The sequence below is a fragment of the Microcebus murinus genome, chromosome 10 (genome assembly GCF_040939455.1).
Source record: "Microcebus murinus isolate Inina chromosome 10, M.murinus_Inina_mat1.0, whole genome shotgun sequence".
NCBI classification, from domain to species: domain Eukaryota; kingdom Metazoa; phylum Chordata; class Mammalia; order Primates; family Cheirogaleidae; genus Microcebus; species Microcebus murinus.
Window position 1 is genome coordinate 23366203 of NC_134113.1, and position 18767 is coordinate 23384969.

Genomic DNA, 18767 nt, shown 5'->3' on the forward strand with positions numbered 1-18767 from the left:
CAAAAATTGCCTTATCAAATGTACAAGTAATAAATAATAGTCATACTTCATCAAGTTAACAAAATAGTTGCTGGCTAACGCTGTACTTTATTACTCAATGGCTTAGAAACACCAATTGCCATTTTAAAATTACTTTCTCCATAAAAATAGAAGGCATATCAAATTCTTTAAATCTCAACTACCCAAATAAGTTTGGAAGACAATGTGTTAATCAAAAATATACATTTTTATGCACAATTTTCTTAAGAAAAAGGGCACTTGGTGTATACCTAAGGCTTTCATAAAATAAAGATCCTGTTGACTCTCTTATTAGGCAGATGACATTATAGTTTTTAATACAAAAATATAAATATTTTTGACAAAGAAGATGAAATAGTGGTTGGTGTAAAATCCCATCACCCTTTTACTTGAAAAAAATTTTTTTTTCCCTACAGGCCATGAAAACAAGACTGATTCTGTGTAGTCCTGTGGTGACAGAAACCCTTCCAAGTCACAAAACATTACAGTTTTCACTGAAATTTCAAAAGTGGGCCCGGAGTCTTTTGTTTTCTTCTCGCAGTCTTTCAATTTCAGCCACTAAACCTTCATTCACCGAGTATCTTTCCAGCAAAGAGTGCATTTCATTCTAGAAAAAGGTGGAAATGCTATTTAAATTACCAGTATTTCACATTTATTTGTCATGTTTTATATACTCTCAGCTATTTCTTTCATGTGCAATTAACTAGCTGAATGATGTTTCTTGTACATGACCACACTTACTGCTTTGTTAATATAAATGAAATCACTGGTAAAAGTAATATATTGGGAAGATTTATATTTGCACATTTGGGAGGCTTTTTGCTTATTGAAAAAAAAAAAAAGCCATGAAAAGGTAGTATAAAGGTAGTATTAACTACTACAGGTAAAAAAGGTGATCTATTTTACTCACTAAATTTCTAAAACTTCCAATTTTTATCTTAGCAACTAGATACAATAACTAAATGAAAATATACTGCCCTTTAGTGGATTTTTTTTAGATCCACACAACTCTACATTTATTTAAAATTTGATATACATACCAGTTGCATATGAAATTGTTTAATCATTTCCACTTGCAAATTCACAATGTCCCTATGGCATGCTTCTCTAGGAAAGAACATAAAATACTTGTTATAATTATAAGAGTTTAACCAATTCCAGATTATTTGAGAAACTGGCTAAGCTTTTTCATTGTTTGAAATTATTAGATAATAATTATGATAAAAATATCAATGAACAAAGCATTTATTTACTATGTGGTATAGATACTGTTTCTTATCCTTTAAATGTAAGAACTCATTTAATCTTCACAATTAGGTGCAATTATTACCTCCAGTTTATCAACAAAGTAACTGAGCTACCAAGCAGTTATAACTTGTCTAAAGTGACACAACTAGTAAATGGTGGAGCTAGGATGTACCTATGGAACTCCTACTATATTCCTTTATATAGAAATTACCATTAAGAAAAGATACAAAATTATATGACAATGAAATACAGAAAATTCATTAGGTTATGAAAATCATCTGATTATCAACATTTTTAGCCTGAAAAAAATACTTTCAGTAGAAAGTGGCTATTTGGGTGGGATGGATTATTCAATATAATGCAATTCATGTCTCCAAAAGAATTATACTAAAATTATGAAACATAATAATACAAGGAACATGCAGGCACCTACCAGAAAATTGACAAGCTAGAACATAGAAATCATAGAAACTTCCTTCGTGCTCCTATCTGATTCTATTGCGTAAATCTTGGAGAAAAGCCCCCAAAAAGAGTCACTACTCTCCTGAAGTTTGTTGAACAAAAAATTTTAAAAAAACAAACATTTGTGTAACACATAATCTGTAGTCATTGTTTACATTGTGCTTGCTTTTGAGCATTACAAAAAGGGTACCATACCCCATGCGGTCTTGAATAGTTTATATTTAAGAAATAATTCAATATTATGTTTCTAAGATTCACATTCTATGTACTTGTAATTCATTGGTTTATACTGGTCTATCGGTTTATAATGGTCTATTTTCCTTTTGATATTTTGATTGTTTCAAGTTTTTATTATTACAACATCGTTATAATCATGTATATATCATCTCCCAATCCTCATGAGCCAATGTCCTTAGACGACATATCCAGGTATAACCCAGGTGTATGCTTGTTCAGTTTTATACATCATGCAAACTGTTTTCAAAAATGGAAGTATCTATAATGTATTGCCATTTAATAGGTATGAAATGGTATCTTATTGCATTTTCTGTTCTCTGATTATGGGGTTGAACACCTTTCCTATGTTTACACACCATTCCTCTTCCTTGAAATGACTGTTCGTGTCTCTTTCTTATTCATTTTTAAGAGTTTTTTTTATATAATATGAGGCTTTGTTGGTTATATGAGTATTTTCTTATTCCTTCACTTTGTTAATGGTATCTTGTGATGAACAGTTCTTATCAACAGGCTCAAATTTATTAACCTAATAATGCAAATTTATCAATTTTTACAGGTAGTACATTCCCTTATGTATGATAACTTCCCTACACTGAAGTTATAAATATTCTTATAGTATCTAAGATTTTGCCCTTTACCATTTACTTTTATTCTATATGGAATTGATTTTTTTCAATAGTATGAATTAGGGATCTATACTTATTCTCTATATGAATAGCCAAATGCTACGACACAATTTGATTATTCCTTATTTTACACACAGATCAGCAATGCTACCTCTCTTATATCAAATCTACGTGTATATGTTTCTTTCTAGACTATTTTATTCCTTTAGCCAATATGTCCACTCTGTGCCAATGCTATGTAATCTTAATTATACTTTAATAATTAAGCTTACTTATCTGACAAATAAGTCCCCTTCAACCTTATTCTTCTCAGGAATGGCTTGTTTATTGCTAGATCTTCTTTCTTCCATATATATTTTGGAAATCACTTTCTAAATCCCAGTTGGGATTCTGAATGGAACTGCATTCAATCTATAGATCCACTTAGATGAACTGATAACTTCACAATATCTTTTCATTTAAGTGTTAATTCCTTCTAATAAAATTTTTAAAAATGTTTTTCTTATAAAAATCTTCACCTTTGGTTAGATTTATTCCTAAGTACCTCTTTTTGTTGTTAACTACACGGTATTTAAATAAATTTTCTCTTCTGGTTTCAGTTATAATAAAAGCTGTATTAAAAATGAAGAAACAAACTGAAGGGGAATCCAAGATCTACCAAGGTAACCAGGACTTGCATGGTCTTGCAAAGACAAGAAGTCTACTAGGTGAAGTCCCACATTTACCCGTGCTGTTCCCTCTGGGGTTGTGTGCTGATTCCACAGTATGGAGAAAAGAGGCTGAGCTGAAACAGTGGCCTAGAGCTTGACACAGTCCCCCTGGGTGGGGGAGTATTAAGAATAGTCCCAAGGCAACCAAATCTGGAAGGTGGATCCTGAAGAGGCGAGGGCTATGGGAAAGTAAGCCTGAAACGGTGCAACTTCCCCTCAAGACCTCTGTTAACGCCTAAAAGCCATGCTTGTGCTAGACTAGATGGCAGGAAACCAAACATAAAATAGCAGCTACAGAGCAGATAAAGTATTCGGGCAACCTAGTGATGCTGGCAAAACAGAACTTAAAGTTCAAGACCCATCAAGGTTAAAAGATGGTGAATACTCCAGACATTCAGCTGATGTCTTAGAAAGGCAAAGACTAAACCCTAGGAATAAAGGCAAACTGAAAATAAACTAGTCCTGAAACCTAGCAACTATAAGATCTGCTTGCCAAAAGAAACTTAAATCTTCTTGAAAGCGAACAGAAACAGATGCACAGACTTCCGCTTAGGATGTAATCTGCCAAACCTAATAATGAGAACGAGCCTGATAACCTATAAAATCATACGTTTTTGAATTTAACCAGAAAGCCAAGAATATAAAGAAATCTAAATGAACTAAAATTTCAGAAAATGTTGAATCCTTCCTAGGAGAAAAGAGGCCCATGATTGTTTTCATTCTCAACAGAGCAGTGGCAGGAGAAAGCTGCCCTTGATAAGGTAAAGACAACTAGCTGAAATTTTTGTAAGATTTTTAAAGGCTGGCTTGACAATTTAGAATCCCAAGGAGCCCCAGCCACAAAGAAAGTCTGCATTTACTCACCAACTTTTCCCCACAGGCCTTCACTGAGTACTTATATAGAAAATGAGGGACAGGCAGAGCAGGAGGGCTGAGAGTGACCCCTAAGGCACAGATGCCCAGAGCCCTGCGAAGAATGACAACAGCAGAGGAGAAAGGAGTAACCCCTCTGAAGCACTCCAGGCCCTCCTGGAGAAGATGGCAGCCACCCCCTATAACTGACGAGAAAGGCTGAGAGAGCCCCTCGACACCTTCCTCTGTCCCCTCCAATGATCGATGTAGCTGTATATGACTTACTGAAGGCTGACGGCACAGCAAGTGAATTTGCAGAAATCCCCTGAGCTGCTCTGGGTCCTCACGGAGTCTCGGGCCGAGGCTGTCTATAGAAGAGGGAGGGGCAGGAGAGCTGAGAGGCCTCCACTCCCATGCCAGGGCAGTAGAACCAAGAGAAACTCGCAGGCCCTGTAAGCCTTCACCATACATACTGTGGCAACCCTCCAGGGCCAGGAGGCAGACACACCTCTCCTGAGAAAGCCAGAGTAGACTAGAGAGTGAAAGAATCAACCTCTAGCAACTTCAAAAGCTGGCAGCCGGGCTGTAAAGCACAGAGGTTTTAGAGTCAGCCCAGGCCTACCAAAGGAAAGGTCCTGAGCTCAATGCCCTCGAACCATCTGAAGCCAGTGGTGACCTGACACTCAATGCTAGTTGAATAAATGGATAACAAACGGATACATTACATTATTCCTGTGCTTGAAAACATGGATGGCTTTCCATTACCTGTGTGCTAAGGCCCTCATAAGTCCCTTTCCGGCCTTGTCTCTTACCACAGCACCTCCTTTCTGCAAGCAATCCTAGAATGTTCAATCATGTTTCTGTTCATGCTGTTCCTACACTCAGTACAAAATAAAATTTCCTCAGTGATACCTTTTAAATCTACCCCAGGAACAGAGTTGCTTCTTTCTGTGTTTCCAGCATTTTGTTCCAGCACTTTGTTCACATTATAGTCAGCTATATCCAGATAATTCTTTTATGCCACAGATATTTATGTATTCCTAATAAACCTCATGTTCTTTAAAACTGTATACTAAAATAACAGAACTTAGGGAAAAAGGATTAGGGCACACCACTTTAAACCTGTGCAACTTCATAACCAAAGCACTAACAAAGATAATTAAATCCTAATAAAAATACTAGCACAATAAAGACATAGTAAAAGTCTAATAGATAAATATTGAATAATAAACTTTACCTTGAAAAGGTGACAGTCACTTAATGGAAGGGGATAGTAGAAGGATGGATTAGGGCTATCAAGTTAGGGAGTTGTAAAGGGAAAAATGCTCAAAGACGGGGAATAATCACAAAGTAAGTGCTTCTCACACAGAGCATACAGCAAAGCCAATAGAAGAGATGGACACTGATGGAGTTTGGTGCATTGAGCTGTGTTTAGGTGTACTTCATTTTGGCTGCTGTTCCATGAACAAATAAAATCTCATATTGTCAACACTGCCCTATTTACCAATCACAAATGAATTAATTCACATTAAAGAAACATACATCATAGCAGTACACACTGTACCTATCCCAACTAAACTATAAGGTCTGCGGGCAGATCATTCATTTTTGTATCCTTAGTATCTGGTACACACCCTAGGCATAGTAAATGCCAAACTGATAATTTTTCTTAAAATATTTTTAAACATTATAAAGAAACATGCATCAACAACTGCACATCTTCTCCAACATTCTTGCTCATGATAATCCAAATCTGAGCTAGAACATTCAGTAACTATAGGTTGGAAAGGAAAAAGAAACACAAAAGATTCTAATAATTGAAGATAGCTTCCAAAATATTGAGATGATAAGTGAAAGCAGCATTCTAGAACATATTCTTACAACCAATGAGAAAGACGGGATAGGTCCATGAAAGAATTTTTTTTTAGACTAAGTATTACATTCTGATGTATTCTATTTGAAAATATTCAGAACTATTCTTTAAAATACTTTACAACATTATCGATACTTGTATCTACTACTATACTACTTAACAGTCATCTATAAATATATGTAAGAACCCCATTTGAGCTTATCAGATCTTTCTACATTTTGATGATGATATAAAAATCCACAATGGTAGCCTGTCTGCTAGACTGCCTTGCCAAATTAATAATTACACTAAATCAAGTGTGCCTTTTCCTGGCTAATAATCAATAAATTCAGTATGACAAGATCAACAAAACTCATCATGTTTTCCTATGGTTTTATGGTCACCAGAAACCAGACAAAAGCAGTAACCACCAACATCACTGGTGTTACCTCTAGTAAAAACATATTTAAGTTCTAGATAGAATGAATAATTTCTCAATTACTACCTGAAGTCATCCAGTGTTTCCTGTATCATGTTCTGAATAAAACGGATTTGAATGGATGTCAATGGTGCGTTGGGCCGGTTATTCCCAATGGTATCAGCTATTTTTTCTGAGAGTGAACTGGCAACTCCAGCAGTGACAGAGGATGCTATCTTTGGATCTAAAATAAAGAATGGAGAAAATATTAATAGTCAACTTGGACTAAGAGACATCAAACATTTCTAAATAAGATTTGGCATGAGAAAACTTGAAAAACTGGCAAAAAATAGTGTTCCTGTGACATTTAGAAAAATTCACTGTCTAGAATACAAATCTTAGAAACTTTCTATGACATTATTTCTAATAGTCATTTATCTATATATATAAACTGCCAACTGTCTAATGTAATAACATATGACAGAGGGATTAATCTTGAAGAATCTCTGAACCATTTCCTCTTATAAAAGATGAATGTGACAAGCTGTACCACAAACTAGATAAACCAAGACCATTAAAAACAAACAGAAGGAATACAGGAGTAAAGTACTGCTACAAGAAAAGCCCTAGAGTTTAGGCTAACACAATATACCCACAGAAACCTTAAAGTGAAATATAGATACTTATATAATAGAGTTGCTTCTATACAAAGAGCTGCTTTCTATCTTTGAATAGATAACTCTTATAGCTGAACCTATTGTTTCTTTAAATATGATCAAGTTTTTATGGGTCTATGGCATAAACTCTAAGGATAAGACTTTAATATGCAGAAGAAGAGAAGACTTACAGTTTCAGGTAGTTAACCACCCCTACATAATAATTCTATCTATACCATATTAAATCAAGACACTTGGCCGGGCGCGGTGGCTCACGCCTGTAATCCTAGCACTCTGGGAGGCCGAGGCGGGCGGACTGCTCAAGATCAGGAGTTCAAAACCAGCCTGAGCAAGATCCCGTCTCTACTATAAAAAAATAGAAAGAAATTAATTGGCCAACTAATATATATAGAAAAAATTAGTCAGGCATGGTGGCGCATGCCTGTAGTCCCAGCTACTGGGGAGGCTGAGGCAGGAAGATTGCTTGAGCCCAGGAGTTTGAGGTTGCTGTGAGCTAGGCTGACGCCACGGCACTCACTCTAACCTGGCAACAAAGTGAGATTCTGTCTCAAAAATAAATAAATAAATTCATACCAAGAGATCAAATCAATGTAGCTGAATTTAACCATTCATAAGACTTTCACTGTTTCCTAGTAAGAGAGGCAAACTAGAGAAATATCTATAAACTTTAAACTCTGTGAACATTTTTAGTCTACGATCACTCTCTTTCTCTTTCACAACTTAAATAATTGGGAGGATTTTTTAACTCAACATTTTCAAACATCAGAAAGTTTCATGTACTTACTTGGAGTTGAGGATCCATTGGCTGGGGGTTCATATATCAACTGGGCTTCGATTTCTTTCTCTGGCTTTTCAAATTTCTCAGAATTTCTTGTTTGGTTAGATGATGGAGAGATATTTAAACTTCCAGTTTCAGCACCAGAGGTGATCAACTTTGCAAACTTTACATTTAAAATTTAAAAAAAAAATTAACATATAATTTATTGTTTAACTGATAAACAAGAGTTTTTACCTACCTTTCTCTTTTTTTTAAGTAGGTAAATGGAAATGAAGGAAGAATAGGAAAGGACATAGAAGGAGGAAAAAAATATGAGGACTCATGGCAAAATAAATTAACATTTACTAATCAACCATCTCGATGATGAGGAAAAGTTCATTTACTGAGCATCTGCTGTTGAGAATCATTTAAAATGGAAATTGCTAGCAAAAACTTTTTTAAAAACCTTAAACTTTTATGTGGTAAAAGATGTTTTATACTTGCATGATATCAATATCATTCCAAACAATAAATATGAAAACAAAAACAGACATATTATACACCTCAAAGACTAATATTTGATCATTTTTAACCCTTACATAAGAAATTAAATTTTACACTGTATATTGTATTTTAGCAAAAATCATTATAAATTCCATTCTTAGAACCACCAATTTGCTCTAAGACTTAAGAGTAAATGACTTGACCACCAACTTGATGTATTATGCTACAACAGAAATATAATTTAAAAGAATTCAGGGATGAAGTGTTCTTGTACAGGCAGATAAAGTATTTCATCTTAGAAAAAAATAAAATAAGTTTATATCTGCTGTTACCTTCAACATATCCAAAGCCATATTTCAAAAGTATTTTTTAGTTATTAAAAAATGACATCAAGATATATGAGTATTTCTCTACCTAGTAAGTACACAGCACTGTCATTAATTAGGACACATCCACTGGCAGCTGTCTGCATTCTAGCGATAAATACAGTGAATCATTTTCAGGCCAGATACCTGTTTGAAGGAGTCTATAGGTTCCTGTTTTCCCAGATATATTTTCTTAGACTCAGCTGTCAGATCATGATTTTCATTTTCTTCTTTCCCTGGAGATCCCATAAAGACATTAAGAGGACTAGAATGCAATGCTGAACTGCTTGAAGTTACTGGATTTTTTCTTGGAGGAAACACTGAGTTCAATTGTGGCAGAAAGTCAAGACCTGAAAAAGAATAGGAAAATAACTGCATTTGCACATGATGGACCACAATCCTGGATATTTAAGAAAAGTACTTAACATGATAGGCAGATAAATATGGTAGAAGACATGGGATTTGGATTCAGAAGACTGGTTTGTTTGTCAGCTATACACCTTCTTTGATATGTATTCTCGGGCAAAAATCTTAAAACTCTGTGTGGCTGTTTTCTGATCTGTAAATGTACATAATGATAGCAATCGCTAAGAGTGGCAAGGCTTAAAATATATGTAAAAGTACCTTGAAAATGGCAAAACACAATGAATGTTTTAGTCAGTATTAGTTTTTGATAACTGAAAATTGTTAATTTAGAATACATCCATGGTATATATCTTGGAAGGCAGCCTCTCAGATGGCTCCTAATGATCCCTACCTCTGGTGTCCATGCCCTTGGGTAATCCCTTCCTTGCCTCTGGTGTCCATGCCCTTGTCCCCTCCTTTTGAATGAGGCTTGGACCTCATAACTTGCTTCAGAAGAAATATGGCAAAAGTGGTGGGATGTCACTTCCAAGACTAGGTTACTAACATACTGTGGCTTCCATCTTGGATACCCTCTCTCTCTCTCTCTTACTCACCTGCCCTGGGGAAACCGGCTGCCATGTTGTCAGCTGCCCTACTGAGAGGCTCAATTGGCAAGGAACTGATATCTCTAACCAGCAGCCACATTAATGGGCTCAGAAGCAGATCCTTGCCCAAGTTGAGCCTTGAGCTGAATGCAGCTCTGGATGACACCCTGATTGAAGCATCAAGCGACTTAAAGCCAAAGGTATCCCGCCAAGCTATGCTCAAGTTCTTAACCCACAGAAATTATGAGATGATAAATGTTTGCTTTTTCAAGCCTTAAAGTATTGGAGTAATTTGTTATACAGCAATAAATATAATAATATCACTTTTAATTTTCATGAAAATACTTCTAAGTAGATCTTACCATCTCCTTTGCCTACTGACTCTTCAGCTCCCTTGTTAACTACAGCATCTATAACAGAATTAGAAAATTCAATTTAAAAAATAGTTAAAAAGAAGCCATATCAATTTAGGCTTCCTATTCATTTCCCAAAGAGTTCAGGGACTAACAATCTTAAGAAACAAAATGTGAGTGAGGTTAAAGGTTAAAGCTAGCAGTGACTAGTAGCTAACTGATTTAAATTTCCCCTTTCATTCTTTTAACTACACACATAACAGCAAATATGAAAAGATAATTCTATGGTATACAGTCATTAAATGAGGTAGCAAGGTATAGTAAACAAGCCTTGGAGTAGGTTCTGAAGATCTGTAATACAGTTCTGCCTATACCACTTAATAGCTTTTTGACTATGGATAAGCTTCTAATGTAATCAAGTTTCAGTTTTTGCATCTATAAAATTGGGAGTGGGTGATAATTCCCTGATAATCTCACAAGATTGTTTTGAGTATCAACTGAAATAATGTAAAAATATTTTACAAGCAGTACAATGTTATTAAAAACATAAGCTTTTATTAATATTTATTTCAATGGTAGAATATGTGTAAGACTATTAATACTATAATATCCATTTACCAATTCACAACCAAAATTGTTTAACTCAATTTTAACAGATTAATAGAAAAATGGGCAAAAGACATTAACAAATTCAAATGGCCAATAAACACAATATGATTATTGTATTATTAGTTTTCTCTTAATAAGAGAAGTAGTTTTGCTTATAAGATGAAGAAATTCAGGCACAGATTAAGCCTTTTACTTAAGTAGAGTTGCATTCTTCACAACAGAAACCAGCACCATAATCTGACCATGTTTTTTCTTATTAATAATTAATAATATGAAATCCTAATCAACAGAGGGCATATGACATATTTTAATCACATATTAAAGAACACAAAAGTAATTAAAGAAAAAAGTAATTTACTTATTTAGCTTAAAAACTACTGAAGAGATTTTAATTTATAACTCAAACACTTCCAAAAGCTCATTCCTACATTCTTTAGTGCAAAAGTTGCTCCAGGGGAATCTCAGGCCAAAACCCCCCAATTTAGTGCTAACTCCAGAAACCTTTCTCAACTCCAGCCCTAGCCACCTTTCCCTCCTTCACATCTAACCTCTCTCTACTCTTTCACTATGTAGTCTGACTTCTCCTCATCATGAAATAAAAAGAATACTTCCTCTTTTATTAGGTGGAAGATAGGGGAGTTTGCCCTAGTAATTTAAATAGTTATTTTCAGGCCAGGGCAACACAAAAGACACTTAATAATTCTGTACCATCACATATGGTACAGAATTATGTTATTATTCCTTCTGATTATTAAATTAATTATAGAAAATTTGGAAAAGAGATAATTTTAAAAAATGAAAAATGAAACTGTATAAGATCATGAGTGGATATAACAATTTTAATATCCTGCTACTGATAAAACTTAAATTCTCTCTAGTTTTTCACTATTATAAATAGAATAGTAAATACACAAATCTTTGTGGGCTTCCTCAAACATTTTCTGAGATAAATTTGTAGAAATGGAGTAAGGCCAAAAAGTATGAATATTTTAACTTTGCCAAATTACCCTCTAGAAATTTACCCATATTATTAATAATATTGCAATTAGCAGTGAGACTATTCCATTAAGAAAACATGAACATTAAGTTGAAAATAAGCACAACTAAACAATGTATCTAGTCCATATACTATGAATATGTTTCCATTTATCCAAGTACTAAAGGTTTGTTTTGTTTTACAGCAACACTTATAGGGTGAAGGGTGGTGGTACACACACATGCACACACACACAGAGTACTGTCCACACATAGTATGAAAGATGGGGCAATCTATCACCTAGCCATATTGCTCCATGAAAACATTTAATAAATACTAATTAAACAGCAATAATAAAAGATAAACACTTTTATATTAGGAAGATTTTTTTGCATATCAAACATCCAAAATTTTAGGAAGATTCATTTAGAAATAGATACAAGGAAAAGATTGCCTATGAAGGTAAAACTTCCTTCAAGAAACTTTTGTGGAAATTAAAATACCAACTTGAGAGCTATCTGCATAATTCCCATGTGAAAATTACCAGCATATATTTTAGAATGACATCTGAAATATCAGGGCAAAGAAAAAGATACCACCCCAGAGACTGAGAACATTAGCAAATTGCTATGAACAGAGTTTGACTGAAGCTATTACCCACATCTTTTAGCCAGAATAAAAAGGTACCAGCAAGAGAACATGATCCTTTTATCTGAGTGAACTTACCATCTCTGATAGGTGAGAACATGTCACCTAAACTACTTTTCCCAGTGTCATCAAGGCTGGAGAAATCCTGATTTTTTCCACTGTCTGTTTCCTTAGATATAATATCTGTATTTATGTTTCGAGGCAAACCTTACAAGAATTAGATATAAAAATCAGTGTTATTCCATCTAAATAAATTTTATAATCAGAAGCTAGGTTGTAAAAATCAATGCATTATCCATATTACCCTCCAATACCCTGGTCATATTATAACTGTGAGCATGAGCAAAAGAAAAAAGAAAACAATAACAGCTAAGTAACCAGGATTTTCATGGAATGAAAGATTTCTCAAAAGCAAATAGCTTATTTGTTCACATAGCAGCATCTTATTTAAGTCATTTTGTTGAAATTTTTCTAAAATAATTTAAATACTTTACTGCTCTCTTAAGTATATTGAACACAACTTACTTTTGCTACTGACTTTTATGATCATCCACAAGTGATTTAAAAAAATGTCTATAAGGCATGTAACACAATGCCCAACATACAGCAGGATTCAACTAACATTAGTTCTCTTCCCCAAAGTAGGATGAATGTGTCTATTTGTTTCCCTTTTCTGTCTTTCCTTTCACTAACAGGGGGAACTTAACATTGCCCTCAGCATTACTGATCTCAAATGACTTCACTAACCCGTGTAGTTTACTAAGAGGAAGGAAACCCAAATAACTAACTCAAAAAGAATAATAGTATGGTGGACAACAATAAAGAGGCAGCAGCAGTTATATTTTCTGGCAGTATATAATGGGCAGGGACTTTTCTAAAAGCCCTGCAGGCTCAGTGGCTTCTTGCTCATTACTGGAATAAGAAATGAATTCTAGAGATTCAAAAATTTTGATGAAAGTGTGGCATCTGGACTGGTAGCACGTTATTGTGTTACATTTTCAAAAGTGTTTTATTTGGCATCTCAGTCCCAAATAAAAACTGAAAAGCTTAAGCTCAAAATAAAGAATACCTTGTATATCCAAAAATGCCCAAGACTGGCTAATGAAAAAACCTTTACTAATAACACCTGCTAGAAAGTTAAAATATAACCAAATAATTTGTACCATTGTTGAAGAGTGTTTACAAGAAGGGTTAAGCTGTTATAATGAAGAAATTTCCCCTCCTTTTTTTCTATTTTGAATATATAACTCCAGTCTCTGAAATTTTAGGAAACAGAAGTTTGGTATCATTTGCAAATAGTGCTAAGGCCTTATTTTTTACTTTTTCATGGCTGCTTCCTATTAAAAATGAGCACCAGCAACAAGTCTGCAGAAATTCTTTTGAACTAAATCGGGACACCTTTAAGTAGATGCAACACAAATTTTTTCAAACTTTAGATGAATTTTACACAAAGTTTAAAATAATTACAGTAATAGTGATGATGATCATGATGACAACAATGATATGAGCAACACTAACTTACTGACTGCCTACCATGTGCCAGGCACTTCTGATACATTTTCTCCTATATTCACAATGACCGTAAAAATGAAATATGTCTCAGTGTATGGAGGAAAAAAGTGAGACTCTGGGTAAGAAAACTGCTTAAAGCCATACCAGTAGGACGTGACAGACCTGAAACTAAGTGTAACTATTCTCAGTATTTCAGAGGGAAAGAAAAATATATGTGTTCATTTAGTTGAAAGAAAATGATGAAGCAAATGTGGCAAAATTTATAAAGCAGTGATTCTGCTAAAGGGTAACGCTCAGGACTTCTTTCTACTATTCTTAAAACTTTTTGCTAAGTTGGTAATTACTTCAAAATGAAATTAACAAAAATCTCCATTTGTGGGGGGTAGAACAAACACTGATTTTGCCAGAAATTTTAAGACTCTGCCAAGAGTTATCATTAATCAGTGACCCAGCAGATCCAAGTCTTTCATTTCCTATTAATGCTGTCACTTTAATAAGAGTGTCCTTATTAAAAGCTAGTGAATAATGGAGAAACTTCAGAGAGTTTACAATAAGTGAGAGAATATTTTGTTTAACTTCTGAAGGTTATGAATAAAATTAGTAATTTTTGAAAATAATAGCAACTTTCATAATATAGTTAATTCAACATTTGGGGCAGACATCATTCAAAGTTAACATTTCAAAAAGAATTTCTTCTTTAAGTAGACATCAATGGTCTTTTTCTCTAGGAGTTCTTAAATAAGGACCTGATTATACAGATATCACAGGAAATTGATAGTGAATATACTTATTACTTTTAAAAAACTATTCCACATATCAAGGGCAACAAATTAAAGTTTTGTTTCTACTTAGAAATAGTAAAACTCATACTGAGAAGACACCAACAAATATTTTTGCCCAAGTACCTGTTATACAAATATTTTTGCCCAAGTACTTGTTATGAAAATTTAAAAAGAAATGGATACATATATTTCTAGTGAGCACAATATTTTGAAAACACACTGGTATACCACGTAGACTTTTTAAAATGTCTGTTGACGGTATACACAACTTCTTAAAAACAAAAAAAGTTTTCACTAGTTTACACAATATCTTTATGGTGGGCCAAGAATATTCTCTACAATAGGTATTGGAAGCTTATCATCATTTCTCACCTTCATAAAGTCTAAATGAATTCCTGTTTCACAACTATCTCATCAATCTGATTATCAGAGTAGAAGAAATCATTTAAAAATTGAATATTTTCATTTATTTTTATTTAACAAACTACAAATATACTGCTTAATAAATGCCAGGCACTATGCAGCACTTAAAAATATTCATTACTTGACTTACTTTTCATTAAATATGAAATAAAAGGAGCCATTAATAGCTTTTCTTTTCTTTAAACTAAGAGATCAAATCATAATGACAGCATCAAAGTTTTGTACCTCTACTGATTAATCTGAAGACATAATGAAAAGTCATATCCAGTCTGTAGTAGTATTAAGGACCGGTTTGTAGTAGTAGTAAGGATGAATAATTTCTGAGTTAGCCTCATTCTGTTTTTAAGATAATCAATATTTTTCATAACAGATCAGCTAAATAGAATAAGTGCCTTTTTGTTAGCTTTTTTGAAATTTATAGCTAAAGTTAAAATTTTCACTTCTTCAATGATATGTACTAATAATTTTACCTAAATACTCACATGAATTTGAGTTCCAGGTTCTTAAAGAAAGTATTAATTATATACATTTGTGGAGGGAAAGAATCCGTCAAATATGATACATAAGGAACATTTACCTGCTTTGTCTTGAACAGCAACTATTCCTTTCCCCACAACTGTTGTCATGGGTTGTGGCAGAACTGTGGCAACAGAAGTGGCAGTTGCTTCTCTGACAATTCCAGAATTCTGAACTCCTCCACTAGCAGTGCTCACATTCACAGTTCGCTTGTTCGCTGCTGCGGGCTTATTTGAACAGCCTTTATTTAAACTTGACTGAAATGTAATGGAATATTTAAAAGCTCAGGTTACTAATGTTTCATACTATACATTAATATTTTATAAATTCCCTGTTAGATTAAAATATAAATTTTTTCCCTTACAAATTTTAAGCTTACTAGGGGATATGAGTTCCTCTTTGAGCCAAAAAGCCCCTTAAAATACTTTTGAAGAGAGAGAAACATTAAGTACAAAAAGAGTTTTAAAACTAAGTATGAAATAGCTTTGCACTAAAATTATCTAAAATGCTATCATATAAAAATAATTATGAAGCAAAACTACACTGTTTGACAGCTTATAATTTCCATATTCTGAGGTAGATTTATTTAATAAAATAAAAAATGCTAAAAAGAAAATATTTCACCTTAGTAAGAGCAGTGGAGTACTGAAATGCTATACATTGCACAGATGTCTTGTGAGCACTGATGGTTTTAACTGGTGATTTCAACATCCTTAAATCATACTGATATATTTTCCCACGGGAAGATCCAATAGCCAAAGTGGCTCCATCAGGCATGAAATCTACTGCAGTTAGAGGAGCGTCAGCCACTAAAGTCTTCACTACCCTTTAGAAAGGAGAACAAAGTGTATGCAGATACGTTAGTATATACAGGCATAAAAGCCTATCTGACATATAAATCACTGTATATCAAAACCAAAGTTACTTAGAATTAGGCAAATAGCATACAGACCCCACATATTTGTTTAAAGCAGAATTTGAGAATTTACTTACAGACATTTCTAACAAAATGGTATATGAAAAACTGCTAGACATTCCATCCTATTTTTCTATTCACTTCTAAGAGGTACATTCTATATCTTCTAGAAGCAGCACCTATTTCTTTAAGTAATTATTACTTTGGCAATGAATGTGACAGAATTCTTGTATGTTAGTTACTACACAAACAGGAGCTCTTGCCTCGGGGCTGAGGCAGCTGTAAGTATCCACTTCCCATTTATTGACCTGCCTAGGCCTCTGGAGGACTATGACCTTTCACAGGGAGCAGCTGCTATTTTACTGTTAGTTGTGCATTTCTTGACCAAAAAGCTAGGAGGACCAGAGTTCATGTGGCTTGATCCTCAAAAGCTAGTACAGAAATATGGATACGGATCTGCTGAAGCTGAGCTCTATGCTGGTGTGTCTGCTGGAAGAGAAGAATGGCTCATTGACTCTTGGGGCTCTCAGTAAATTATTCCAAAAAAGAAGAGAGCAAATAAGTAACAGTAAAAATTCTAGCATCACCACAAGGGCTGACAGTGGGACGTGCCCTAGTAGTAGTATTAGTACTCCCCATGATCTTTAGATAGTGTTAGGTGTCAACTGCAGCACTCTTGTAGCTGTTCCGTTTTGGTTTAGTTTTTTGTTTTGGGTTTTTGTTGGTTGTTATTGTTGTAGGTGTGCTAATCAAGCACACCTACAACTGAAGAAGGTGGCCCAATGGGCCCAAATGCTAAGAAGATTATGTACTCCTGGCTCTAGATCAGTTTTTTTTCAACTAGGGGCAATTTTGTATGCAGAGAATAGTTGGCAACTTAGGTGTCACTACTGGCATTCAGTGGGTAGAAGCCAGGGATGCTGCTGAATATCCTATAATGCCCAGGACGGCTCCCCACAACAAAAAATTATCCAGTTCTAAAAGGTCAATAGTTTAGAAATCATGCTCTAGATAACAAATCAATTTTAAAGCAAATTAATCAAATTGCTTTAAAAATTTATGCATTTAGTTGTGTTGTGAAAGAGAATAATATGTACGCTAAAATACAGATGTGAAATCATTAATATGCTATGCCTTAACATTCATGTTCCAGAAGTATCCTGAATAATACCCATGCCACATCTATTTTTTTCCTGCATGAGAAGAAAAAAAGAAAATTCTGTCTTACTAGATACGACAAGTATTGATACATAAACTTTAGAGCCCCTGGACATTAATCAGAAGTCTATACAAATTGTATATGTCTGTTAATGAAATAATAACTATTTGTTACTAAATTAAGAAATGAGCATGTCACACTACTTACTTCTTACTTGAAGTGTCATAGAGAATGACTCTTTTATCCAAGCCTGTGGTTACAAATAGCAATTCATTGACGGGAGAAAAACAGATGCCGGAAGCTGGAGCTTTATGTGTACTGTCAAAATTATGGTATGGACTCTGACTATTCACATCCCAGAGAGTTACTACTCCATTATCTGAAACACTGCCCAGTAGTGATTTCTTAAACAAGGAGTACTTCAAGTGTCGTACAGACTATAAAAATAAAAGAATAAATTTTATGTAATTGTAAGCATTCATAAAGACATTTTATACAACCTATATAAATAATGGCCAACCAAACTATTCACATGAAGCTTGGGATTTCTCTGATGTATAGAGTGACAAATTTCAATCATGACACCCACAATATCCTTTAGTGGACTGACTATAAGATGACCCTGAAACACAGTAGTATTCTATTAATTAAATATTTGTCATAATTTTATTATCTTGGATTATGGCTACCTCAATCTCCCTCTTTCAGAGGAAAAGATACAGTGCACGTTGAGATCACTTACATTAATCCAACAGGGTTAGAACATCCGCCATAAATAAAAGGCCCAGTCACAGTAAAGTCACAAACAAGTAAAAGGGAATACTGGGAGAGACTAAGCAACAATATTTCTTATTTGTTTTCTATATATATTTTTAGACATTTGGATATATTTGTTGAATCCGAGCATCTGATGGCACTGACAATTGAACATGAAGTATAATAAAAAATTAACTAAACCACAAAGGACAAACTGGCAACACTCTAGACTAGGCATGGATCATATATATCCATTCTTTCAAAAGCACTAGCCTGAGGGCCATGTTGGCCTTTCTCTAAACCCTAACCCCTGGGGGCAGTGGAAATAGTCTCTCTTCTAGTTTCTACAGACCAAAATAAGCAAAGATCCAGTTTGAATACACAGCTCTTAGATGAAAACTGGTTGAATGTTATCTACTTTTACTAAACTGTTGCTTTCAA

At 34.2% G+C, this 18767-nt stretch overlaps 1 protein-coding gene across 2 annotated transcripts in view; it reads right to left on the bottom strand.

Moving 5' to 3' along the window:
- Positions 1-306: 306 nt before the first annotated feature.
- Positions 307-18767, bottom strand: part of NEDD1 (NEDD1 gamma-tubulin ring complex targeting factor) — a 39137-nt gene continuing 20676 nt past the window's right edge. For both annotated transcript variants that reach the window (XM_012775332.3, XM_012775335.3), the window contains exons 6-15: positions 17778-18007; positions 16120-16321; positions 15557-15752; positions 12341-12469; positions 10039-10086; positions 8874-9076; positions 7885-8041; positions 6511-6667; positions 1059-1125; positions 307-625 (exon numbers count right to left, since the gene is read on the bottom strand). In XM_012775332.3, the coding sequence (XP_012630786.1) occupies positions 521-625; positions 1059-1125; positions 6511-6667; positions 7885-8041; positions 8874-9076; positions 10039-10086; positions 12341-12469; positions 15557-15752; positions 16120-16321; positions 17778-18007 (1494 nt within the window). In that variant the 3' untranslated portion in view covers positions 307-520. The remainder of the gene's footprint in view (positions 626-1058; positions 1126-6510; positions 6668-7884; positions 8042-8873; positions 9077-10038; positions 10087-12340; positions 12470-15556; positions 15753-16119; positions 16322-17777; positions 18008-18767) is intronic.